This window comes from Platalea leucorodia (genome assembly GCF_965183815.1).
Source record: "Platalea leucorodia genome assembly, chromosome: 5".
Taxonomy (NCBI): domain Eukaryota; kingdom Metazoa; phylum Chordata; class Aves; order Pelecaniformes; family Threskiornithidae; genus Platalea; species Platalea leucorodia.
In genome coordinates this window covers 48,961,296-48,972,974 of record NC_138827.1, presented here as the reverse complement: position 1 = coordinate 48,972,974, position 11,679 = coordinate 48,961,296, and the positions used below count along the sequence as shown (strand labels likewise).

Sequence of the window (11,679 nt, the reverse complement as noted above, 5' to 3'; positions counted from 1 at the left end):
TCGGGGGAGGGGGCGTGGTCCCGCGCATGCGCAGAGGCGCGGGCAGCCCCGGTAGCGAGCGGAGCCGCCGCCGCCATCGCCGTCGTCATGCCGGGCCTGCTGCTGGGCGACGAGGCGCCCAACTTCGAGGCGGAGACCACGCAGGGCCGCATCCGCTTCCACGACTTCCTGGGAGACTCGTGAGCACCGGGAGCGGGAGCAGCGGGAGCGGGATGGGGCGGGGGGGGAGCTCCGTACCCCCGGCTGGGCGCCGGCGGTGCCTGGGGAAGCGGCGGGGGGGGGAGCGCCATCTTGCCCCGTCCCCTCCCGCACGGCGAGGAGAGGGAAGAGGCGCCCTGACGAACGGCAGGGCCCGGGGAAGGGCAGCGCCCGGCCGGGCGGGGCGGTGCTGGGTGCAGGCCCGTCCTAGAGGTCAGCTCGTCCGTCACCCGCTTCCCCCGCCGGTCAGCCGGGCCCGCGGGGGCCTGTAACCCCGCGGGGCCGGAGGGCTCTGGTCCGGGGTGAGGCCGCCTGCCCGCCGGCGCCGTTTCCCCGCGAAGCCGGTTGCTGCGTTGCCGGCACCGTCCGGAGGGCGCTGGCGCGGCGGGGTCTCGCCGCCGGCAGCGCTGGGCGGGCGGCAATCCGCGCCTGGGTCCGCTTCTGTCAGCGTTGTGAGCCTGGGCAGAGGGGAAAAAGGAGCCCTCTCAGCGAGAAAGTAGGCTGCGGGGCTTCTTAAAGCCGGCTGTTCCAGGCTGGTCACCCACGCGGGGGCTTTCTGGGCCAGCTTCTACTTGGTCGTCTGCTGCCTTTTTATTCAAGTAGTCTACTTGTTGTATAAAGAGGCTTGTAGCACCCGTGGCCGGGTCGCCGTCCCGTAACTTCACGGTGGGCTGCGGCACTCGCACGGCGCTGGCAGAGCTGCGGGGTGCCTCGCTCGATCCCTCCAGCTCCGTTCCCAAATCTCTGAGACAGGACTTTCCCCAGCTGCGGTGGCAGGTGGCTGTATTTGCAGAGCGCTGGGGACCAGGCGAAGAGCGGTGCAGTAAGCCCTGTGAGCGTTGAGCTGAGAAATGGTGCGACAAGTCCTTGGTAGGGAATTTTAAGTGCTGGGGGTGGCTTTGCGTTAGCCGCTGGAAAACCCTGAGAGCTGGGAGCTGCTTTGCCCATCTTGCTGCTGGGCTGCCTTTCCCTGCGAGCCAGTTGCCTTACCTGTGAAGTGGGGCGACTTGTATTTGCCTGCTCTAAAGACTGCAGAATCCACTGATGGGCAGCAGTGGGCAAAAGCGAAGTGGCAGTATTGTTGTAACTGGAGCTGTAACATGATGTTAACTTCTGGCCTCCCCCGTTAGTTGATTAATTCTTTTTTTTTCATGAAGTACATTCAGCAGCTCACGGCAGCGGTTGCCTTAAGGTTTGGTCCTATCTCATTCTTTTAAGTTGCATGATATACATGGATGTTTCTCCGCACAGTGGTCGATGAGGTATACAGGATAGTGAATGGCCTTGTAAATCAGTCACAATCTCTGCAATAACGTGGCCGGCAGGTTGGCATCTACGTGCCCTCGCACACGTGGTCTCTGGGGTCTCTCTCCCCCAAATTTCCTCACATTGCATGGTGTCCACCTCCATGTCAGGAACAGTGGGCTATTCTAGCATCTCCTGGGGGATCCTGGAGGGAGAGGGGGAGCAAGGAGCAGGGGGTTTCTCAGAGCATGATGAAAGGGGCTCATTTCATGAAGCCTTCTAGTGACAAGAAAGGAAGAGTTCCCAGGACAGGATTTCCACTTAGCAGAGAGACGAGCTGTTTCCGCACTAGTGTCCGTGCAGTGCAATCTGTGCAGCTTTTCATCTGCGGTACAGACCAGAATGACATCTCTCCCTAATGCCATCTCCTGCTCTCATCTTTCAGATGGGGCATCCTCTTCTCCCATCCAAGGGACTTCACGCCTGTCTGCACCACAGAGCTTGGCCGGGCGGCGAAGCTGGCGGCCGAGTTCAGCAAGCGCAATGTGAAGATGATTGCCCTCTCCATTGACAGCGTCCCAGACCACCTCTCCTGGAGCAAGGTACGGGGCGTGGGGAGGCGCAAGGGGAGCTTGCGCTGCTGCCTTGCATTGAAAGCCAGAGGAAAAGCCCACACAGAACAGAGCACTGGATTGGAACTACGTATCTGCTGAGGATAACGTCGTAAGACACTTGAACCCCAAAGCGTGTAGGATACGAGGTGCTAAAATGCAGAGCAGGAACAGGAAGGTCTGCTCCATTTTCGTGGAGCACTCCACAAAGTCCTCTATGCACTGACACTTTGAAACAAGAGGAAAACAGTATTACTGCTCTCCCAGCAGTATCTGAAAGGGTAAAATGTATGTGAAGGTGGTGCCAAAAGCTCAGAGGAAAGCAACCTATCCGCAAACCCTCAAAAGTTCTGTAATAAAACAGGAAAGGAAAGGAGGCATCAGAAGTGAACAGGCAGTCTTCAAAGGGTGTAATTCATGCCCAAGCAGGGAAAAGAAAACGGAGAACAAACAGGGGCATGTTAAACATAAAACCACAAATAGGAGCATGTTAAATATAAAACCATCATAAGGGAGTATAAAAAAAGATGAGAACAAAATAGCTTGCTGAAGGAACATAAAAAGAACTAATGAAAAACTTCAAATGCAGCCTCAGCAATGGTGTGCCGCCAGGGAGTATGACTCAGGGGTCATAGGTGGTAGGGGTGTAAAATAAGCATTTCAGACAGATATGTCCAGAGTGTAAAAATCCCTGGGTGAATTACCTGCCTCTTTCTTTCTCTTAAAATTGGAAGTGAGAAATTTCCACACGCAAGCACTGTTTAATGTCTGACTGGCTTTAGAAATTACCTAATTGCCTTATTGCTTAAACTGACCTTCGTACCTGAGTGGTGCATGGCCGATGTCCCACCAAGCCTCAGAAGGGCCTGGGAAAAACAGCGCACAAATCCCACACCAGTTAATGAGGCTTCTGTGTTGGTCAAAGTGGCTGAAACCACCAGTCAAATTAGCAGATAACATTCCATTAAGTATAATGGAAAGTTTGGGTGTTGCTTTTGTAAGGCAGTCTCATCTCCTGGTTGGCTTAGAGCCCTTTGAAGAACTATATGGTATTGCTGACTTCTACAAAGTCCTTGAATTTCCAAGATGCTTTTCAAAGACATCAGCTTTGTGAAGGGCAGGCTCTTTTCTGCAGGGAGACAGAAGGAAGTGACACAGAGGTTGCGTCAAGGGAGGGAAGCAGCGAGCTCCCTTGAGGGTCTGCAGGGATGTGTGGGTTCAGCATACTTGGGTGATGTGGAAAAGAGATGAACCACGATCTGATTTTGCTGATGCTGTGTAATTATTCAGTGCAACCTCAGGTAAAACCAGGAGAAGTTGCAGAACAGCCTCTCAACACTGACTGATGGGAGGTAGAGTAGCAGGTTGGGAAAACCTTCCAGAACAAGTGTGGAGAAAGGCAGAGGGCAGCGGTCCAAGCTGTGGTGAGCTTTCTGTCAGTCTGGGAGAGGCCTCAGAGACAGTGGTTTGGAAGTGTCAGCTCAGCGCCTGTCAAAAAGAAAACCATGAAAGTCCTCCAGAGCAGAAGATTCAATTGATGAGGAGAAATCCACAGCAGACTGGAGCATTCCATGCAGCCTGTGTTTGAAATCACTCATCTTGCAGACTACAGGGGAACAAGAAAAGGAGCAGAGGGGGAACAAAGCTTCCTGCAGATTTGGGCAGGTTTACTTCAGTGCAGAGGAACTGGGGCTCTTTAGCCTGGGAACAGGAGGACGTGTCAGGCTGCGACACTGAGCAGTGCAGGGAGCATGGAGGAGCAATGAACACAGCATGCGTGCATTGTGGAGGGCGTAAGAGAGGACAGGAATGTGATTGCTCTGCTCTTAGACCTTGCCCGTGCGTGTGATCCTCCTTCTTTGTCCTTGACAAAGCAGAGAAGAACTTTAGATAACGTGGAGAGCCAAAGAGCTGAGCTGGGAAGGCACGTGTTAAGGCCTGCCGCAAGTCTGAGACCAGGAGCGGTGCCCCAAAGGTTATCCTGCCCAGCCATGGGGAAAAAAAGAGCTTAACAGAGATACCAGGCCTCAGGAGAAGCTGCCTTGTCTAGACAAAAGCAGTCTGCATTAAATGCTAGATTGCGATCTAGCAACTGCAATTTCCTTCACTAAATCTTAACTTAGAGACAAGTCCTAGGAGTGAGCAAAACGTTGGGCAGGCAGACCTCTCTGTGCAATGTTCCTTTACATACCTATGCTTTCTCTTTGGATGAAGCTCCTAGCAGTAGTGAGAGGATGAAGCTGTTTTTATGTGGAGGACAGCCTGGGAGGAAGCAAGTGGGCAGGAGGGATAGCTGAAATACTGCATGAAACAGCAAAGAAACTTCTGCTTGCTTTGCTGCCAAATTTCAGTAGGCAGATGGGACTTGGAAAGGTGGGACCAGAGTATAGCCACTAATTTTCATGTCACTTTGCTCAGTTCTGCTTTCCCAGCCAAAGATGTCACTGCTGTTCTTAGCCATCCCTAGCCAAGACCCAGAGGCTTGCTCCAGGGCTCAGAACAAGCTCAGCCAGGGATTGATCGCGCTTTCCTGCCTCCCCAGACTGTGCACTGCTTCTCCAAGGGTTGACTGAATGCATGAGCTCCTTAAGCAGGGTTGACTGGCATACGCTGTGCATGTCAGAGGAGGTTTCAGTGCTCTCTTTGGCCACTGATGCCTTTGCCTTGGTGAGTCAGAGGTGAATAAATCACTCCAGTGATGTCTGGTTTCAGCGGGGACTCTGGAAAGAAGAATAGTTCATAGGGAAGTGAATGAGTCTTGCGTGTCTTATTGCAAAATAGGGTGGGGTTTGTGAGGCTGTTTTGTACAGAGATCCCCAGGTCATGAAATTACGTGCACTTCGGAACGAGTTACAGTCCACGGGATTCGGATGTTGCTTCTCAGAAGCTCTCTTCATCCTCCAGCCCCCACTCTGAAGCGGGGCGGAGGCGTCACTGTCTGACCTTCATCTACAGCCTCCTGTGACTCTGCGGGGCATTCAGAAGCATTTTGCCTGGGCTGGCCTCTCCGGCTCTGCTTTGGCAAGGCAGGTCTGCAGGAGAACAGAACTGATTCCTTCCTTCCAAGGCAGGCCTGACCACAACCAAGCTGAGATAAACAGCTCCTTTTCTCAGTGCAGGGCTGACTCGGTGCTTTCTCGTTGGGGAGAAAACAAGCAAAGAGGAAAGCTGGAAAGGAAACATCTTGCCACGTGTGCACCATTTGACCTGTTTGCAGCATCCTGAGCAGCCAGGGCAGGGTTACAGCCCCTTATGTCACCACCGTCAGCCTAGGAGGGCTGAGGAGTGGTGCAGGGCCTGCCTGCTCTTGCTGCCTCTGGCATGCTCTGAGCAGCAGTGGGCAGTGCCAAGGGGCAGCATTTCCAACCCTGCCCTCCCTGAGTTCCCTCTGAGCAGGACCCAGCCTGTTCCCCTGCGTTCAAAGCCCAAGGAAGGTGGAGACACTCGTACATTCCAATTATCAGCTCAGCTGATAACACACCACAGTGGTGCGCGGGAGGCTTGCATCAGCACTGGAGTCAGTTTTGTCCCCTTGTAGCATAAAGAGGATGGAAGGAACAGGCAGCTCTCTTCTGGGGCAGAAACCTTGGATTAAACTTGCTTTAATGCTGGCAGCTGTTCTGCTTCTGCTGCCTTGAGCAGGGTCCTCCCAGCCCTACTGTGGCTCAGCGTGACCCATACAGGTGGTACTGCAAACTACAAGGATAACTTGAATGCTTTGGCCAAGTCCAGACCGGATTTGGGGATACTCAAAATACAGTTTCCCTATGAAGTAGTTCAAGTTTGGACTAGCACAGGGAGCAGCCTCATAAACCATGGTCACAAGGGAGAGCCTGCGCAGCTGTGGAAGGGGATGGTTTTCTCTTCTGTCCCAGCCGTGGTTCAGAAAGGAGCATGCAGTGTCCCAGCACCTGCACTCAGACTTTCACTCTGTTTTCAAGAGCCTTAAGTTAAGTAAGCTAGGAGCGACTTGCTGAATGGAACTGATCCCTCGCACAAGACCTGTGCAGTGTTTTGATGCTTGACCTTTGTTAGCTGTAGAGTTGCTGGTTTGCTCTGCTACTAGAGAAACTGTTCCTGAAAAGCACACTGCAGTTCACATGCAACACCAACACATCTGTCAGTAGTGCTAGATCACTTGCTGGGAGGGGGTCGGAAGAGGGGCACCTCTGTTCTCAGGGAAAGGTGGGTAAATCTCCCTGCGTCACCAGCACAGGCAGGACTTCCCTATTTCTCCATACCCACTGCCGGCGCAAAGCAGCTGGTCCACAGGCAGTTCCACAGGTGAGCGACAGGGTGTGATCCTAGACAGCCTAACAACAAACCTCTAAGAACAAGGCAGAGTCCGGCCTGGCATGCAGGTTTCTGGCTTGTTACCTGGTTTCTGGAAGCAGAGAAACTTCATGGAAGGCCATAAGCCCCTGGCTGTGCTGTCCCAGCCTGAGACCTTGGGGCCAAGCAAGTGACAAGCTCCTGTAGAGCAGCTGCTGAACATGTTTCTGCATGGCCCCTCTGCAGGAGCTTGCCCCACACACGTAAAGCCTGCGTGGAGGTCTCTGTGCCTGGCCTCTGTCTCCTGTGTCGGTACCCACAACAGGGAGCATGAGCATGCCGATGGTTTTGTCTCTGCAGGACATCAACGCATACAACGGGGAACAACCCGAGGAGAAACTCCCCTTCCCCATCATTGCTGATGCAAACCGGGAGCTCGCTGTCAAGTTGGGCATGCTGGACCCAGATGAGCGGGACAAGGACGGCATGCCCCTGACTGCTCGCGTGGTGAGTACCTGGCCCTGGAGCACTGCTGCACAGCAGCCTTCTCAGCAGTAGGCGTTGCCTGCCGTCCTGCCCTGTGTCCATGGGGCTGGGCTTGAGGATGGGGGCAGCTTACCTGGATGGACGTGACCATCTTCAGGAGCTAGGTTGACTTCCTTGGGCTAGATCCATGGGTTATGCTGCAGGAAGAAACTGGCGCAGCACTAGCCTGCTGGCAACAGCTCCATCTTGCTGTTGCCGCCAGCTCATCCTGGTTGTGCCTGTCCTAACACAGAGGGGACAAAAGCGCTTGATCTGCTGGACTTTCCGTCTCCTCTCCTGTGCTTGCATTAGAAGGGCACAGGTCAAGGGAAGGAAACGTTTCAAGTAGCAAAATAAGCTGGAATTGGAAACAGGAGCTCCCGGAGCAAACACCGTGTTCTCTGTGCCTGGGCATCACTTGTTGCTCTAGGAGATCCCCACCATGGCATCTCCCCTGTCCCAACACCTGCGATCAAGCAGGGCACCTCCCAGGAAAGGGAGGAGCAGGAGGGCTGAGGAGATGTAGCAGGGCAGTTGGACAAACATCTGCTCAGCCCCTGACCCTGTTTCCCTGTGCTCAGGTGTTTGTTTTTGGCCCGGATAAGAAGCTGAAACTCTCCATCCTGTACCCAGCCACCACTGGGAGAAACTTTGATGAGATCCTGAGAGTGGTGGACTCCCTGCAGCTGACGGCCTACAAGAAGGTCGCTACCCCTGTGGACTGGAAGGTGAGGAGGGGAGCAAAGCTCACAGCCGGGCACTGAAAACGTGCATTGAGACATCAACCAGCCTCCCTTGGAGGGAGACCCACAGGGCGAGGAAAGCTGCTGAGGTCCTGGGATTTGAGTTAGATCCCAGCCCAGGCCCCAGGGCTGTTGCAGTCTGGAGTCGGAAACCTCCCTTCCCTGCCCTCGGTCCCTGGTGCCAGCAAAAACTGGGCTTGGCCCTTCTGGCTATCAGTACTTGAGCTTTGGGCCAAGGCAGGTCCTGCCCTTGTCTGTAATAAGGGCGGGCATTACCAGGTGTCAGCGTGCCAAAGCCCACTCAAAGCCAGCAAAGCAGCAAGCGTGGGGCACCCCTCCCTGGGCCAGCTCGCTGCTCTCCTGCCTTTGAGCCAGGAAGGGCCAGCATGGGCTCAGCCCCGCTTTGCCCAGCACGTACACAGCCAAGTCCTATCCTCGTGGAAGATTACTAGTTGAAGTTGCTTAGTTGTGGCCATCCCTGTTCAGTAGCATTATTTAAAACTCCCTAAAAACAGTTTGGGCAACCAAGATAAAGCAAGAACAAGCAGCGCAGTCTGGCTGCTTTAGCTAGCCAGTGTTTCCTCAGCCCAGCATAGCTGCTCAGCTCCTGGGCCTGTCCTGCCGCTGGCTTTGATAGCTGTTACTGGGGAAGCCTGCCTGTCTGGAGCCAGAGGACACACTCCTGCTATTACAGGGTGTCCTGAAGAAGTCCTCCTGTGTTATGAGGCAGGACCAGACTCCCAGAGCATTGTTCCAGCGTTGTGTTGTCCCAAACACCCGCTCCCTCTGGGCAGGAAGGCCCCGTAGGCACAACCCTTGGAGGCTGAGTAACTTGGGGTATCGGTGTGCTTCACTGTGCCTCTCCACCCCTCAACACCAGCATCCACATGCTGAGCATAGAACAAACTGCACCTTCACTTCCCGGGGCAAAGCAGAGCGTGGAGGCAACCTTGCCTCTGAAGACGCGCCTGTCTCCTGCAGCGTAAGCTCCCAGCGGTGCGGGGCCAGCCCACCCACCAGCCCCCCTCCCAGGGAAGCACAGCTTTCCCCGGGGCTTGGCACGCCAAGGGGGAGCCAGCACCGCCTGTTCAGGGGCGCCTGAGCAATAGGAATGGATAAGCAGACTTAGGCAAGCTGTGCTCCCTCCTGCATTGTAGAGATGCCCAAATTCCCCTCTTGTTAATCCCTGTTCCTGTGGGAGTGCTGTGGGGAAGAGCTGGGCTGTGGGATCCCATTGGCAGGCCTGGCAGACAGCACAGCTTTCCCTTTCGACATCACCCACGCCTCCTGGTGTAGCTCCCGCTCAGTCCTCACTGCCGGCTCCAGGCAGAGCGGCAGGGGACATGCCTGGAGTGCTGCGGCCGAGTGTTCACAAGGAGGCAGTGTCACCTGCCAGCAGGGACGTGCCACCTGCATCCAAGCCTGCCAGCTCCTCTGCTGCTCTCACGGTTCCCATTTTCTCCCCAGCCTGGTGACAGTGTCATGGTCGTGCCCACCTTACCTGACGAGGAAGCCAAGAAGCTCTTTCCCAAAGGAGTCTTCACGAAAGACCTCCCTTCGGGCAAGAAGTACCTGCGTTACACCCCACAGCCGGAGTGAGCAGGCCTGCCTGTCCGCCCCGCCGGGCTGCAGGTCATTCGGCATCGGGAGCCTTCCCCGTGCCCAGCTCCTGCCTCCCTGACACCATGCGATCAGCAGCCTCGTACCATCGCAGTCACCGATGGTGCATTGCAATACTAAACCAAGCCTCCCCATCCCTTTCATCCCCCACATGAAACTGAAACCCAGGTGTTTTCTTGCCTTGAATCAGCCCCGCAAGGAAGAGGTTAGCAGACGAGTGGGGGCTCCAGTGCTTCCGCTGTGGAGTCTCTCCTGTTCAGCACCAGCCGAGCTTTTCCCAGAGGCACGGTGAGAAGCGTGGTGTCAGCAGCCAGGCCCCGGAGGAGGGTCCTGCTGGGGTCACACGCCTCCCATCAGGGAGCTTCAGGGGCTCCAAACTGCTGCGTGCCTTTCCGAGCAGCCGTCACTAACGCATTAACACCTTTGTCTGGTCCCGTGCGTAGGGGAGGAGCTGCAGAGCCAAATCTCTCACTTCTTACTGCTTTCTCATCTCTTGCTGGAAATTGATTGTTTTCAGTGTTTTATGGAAGAGGGAATAGAGCGAATAAACTGATCTTCAGTACTACCTGCAGCATTCCTCATCTGCCTCTGCTGGCGTCCATGGCACCTTGCACCATTTACTTTGCTCCCTAGGCCATGCTGCTGGGATGTGTGCCCATGCTCGTGGGTGGGTGGCGGCGGCACAGATTGCCCTTGTTCTTGCTCTGTAAATAAGGCACTTTGGAAACGCAGGTTGGTGCAGGGCACATAGTCTTAGCCAAGGCAGCTGGGCCCAGGGCAATTGTGCCGCCCCTGCTTTGCGGCAGAGCCTCAGTGGGGGGAAGGAAGAGATGTCTGCTCAGGGAACGTACTTCCACCTGGCCTGCTGTTAGCTGCTGGGTGGGGGGTCCTACCCTCTTCCTGGGGCATGAGCGGGCGTGATGCAAGCCGTGCGAACGCCGCCCTGCTCTCCCGCACCTACACCTTGGGGATCTGTCAAGAGATGAGCGATGTTTTAATATAACGCTAGGAAAGAAACCGCTTACTGAATAGCTTATAGGCTGTCTGCCAGCATCTCTCGGTGCCCAGCACAATCAGCAACACTCAAAATGAGCAGCTGTTAAAGAAATTGGCTGGCTCAGGGCTCAAGTGTACCCCACAGCAAGCAGGGACTAGTAGGGTTGATGCTTGTGGTAAGGAATGCACTGGATGCAATGAGCTGCCCCTCCAGCATCCCGCTGGCCCTAATCCTGGGGCAGCACCCGCACCCACCTGGGACACAGCCCGTCGGTCCTCGGACAACATCCAGAGCCACTGGCTTCTCCCAGCACCCATCGCTGTCCTCCTTCACCTCGGCGTGCAGGCCAGGACACCCTTCTGAGGGCATCCTTCCCCAAACATGGCTGCATTTCAGAGAACGCGCTCTTTTATTACCCGAAAAAAAAAGGGTTTATATTAATATTTAATTGCCTCCAGGAACTATGCAGTGAATATTCTATTTTTCCCCAAATGACTTTTAAATGAATCTTCGTTATGAAATTCGCCGTTATCCTTACTAGAAAACAAAGCCACCTGGTTTCTGGGTTGACTCTTGTTCCCCCTCTTTTGCTCTGCAAGAAGTGGGAGGGGGCTTTGCAATTTCAAAAGGGAAACATCCCTTTTCTGTGTAGTTTTTCAGCCTTATCAATCTTGGCACATTCCCATGGCCAGGCTGCAGGAGCTCCTGGGTTTCTTGCCGGTCCCTCGGCCTTGATCTACTTTCCTAAGGGAAAAAGGGCTGTCTGCCCGCCCCCCACCAGAGCTTTCCAACCGACTGCCCCATTTCTGGAAGGCGCGAGGCAGCCCGAGGACACGGCCCCACCGCAAGCTTTATGCAAGCAGGCTGCTCTCAGCATCCCCAGGGAAGGGGCACTGCAGGGCCAGCACAACCCCTCTGGGACACCAGAGAAGCCACCTGTGGGTCAGGACAAGGGGGAGCGAGTCCCATCACCAGACCCAGGGGCTTAAAGCCAGCAGGGGCAGCCGCTGGTCCCACCGCCGTGCCAGGATGGCCGAGAGCCCACAAATTCCTGCCTGCTCCCCAGCGCTGCCATGGCCCTGGAGATGCAAGCCAGCCAGACGGACTCAAGCAAACACAGGGTTTGGTTCCAGTAGAGCTCGAGTGGTTTTCTTTTAATCCCAGAGAAGTGAAATGCAACATTTGTTCGAGTTGGTAATAACATCCAGAGACAGAAGCCAAGCCCCCTACTCAGTAAAGTCATTTGTGTTTAAGGCACTCTGCAAAACCAGCTTTCCTCTTCTCCTTGCGATTTTCCCCACGCGGCAGCAGAATACCTGGTTTGGTCTTTTCTCCATAGCGACACCCACACGTCCTGGCTCTTCTCACCATCTCTGGAAATTGGCAACAGCAAATCCAGCGGGAGCCGAACGGAGAAATGCCAGGAGGCTGGGTCAATAAATACGGAGGGGCAGGGGAGGGAGCACAG

The 11,679-nt window shown here is 55.1% G+C and overlaps 1 protein-coding gene across 1 annotated transcript; it reads left to right on the top strand.

Moving 5' to 3' along the window:
* The first annotated feature begins 18 nt into the window (after positions 1 to 18).
* Positions 19 to 9,779, top strand: PRDX6 (peroxiredoxin 6). Its single transcript, XM_082313309.1, has 5 exons — positions 19 to 179; positions 1,889 to 2,045; positions 6,687 to 6,833; positions 7,433 to 7,579; positions 9,062 to 9,779. Exons 1-5 carry the CDS (start codon positions 88 to 90, stop codon positions 9,191 to 9,193), a joined length of 675 nt encoding a protein of 224 aa, XP_082169435.1. The 5' UTR covers positions 19 to 87; the 3' UTR covers positions 9,194 to 9,779.
* The last annotated feature ends 1,900 nt before the right edge of the window (positions 9,780 to 11,679 follow it).

Excerpts from the sequence above, each read along its gene's own strand:
- PRDX6 (XM_082313309.1), top strand. The coding sequence starts at position 88 with ATGCCGGGCCTGCTGCTGGGCGACGAGGCGCCCAACTTCGAGGCGGAG. Across the intron at positions 6,834-7,432 it reads TGCCCCTGACTGCTCGCGTG|GTGTTTGTTTTTGGCCCGGA; the intron begins GTGAGTACCTGG and ends CCCTGTGCTCAG. Across the intron at positions 7,580-9,061 it reads CTACCCCTGTGGACTGGAAG|CCTGGTGACAGTGTCATGGT; the intron begins GTGAGGAGGGGA and ends TTTTCTCCCCAG.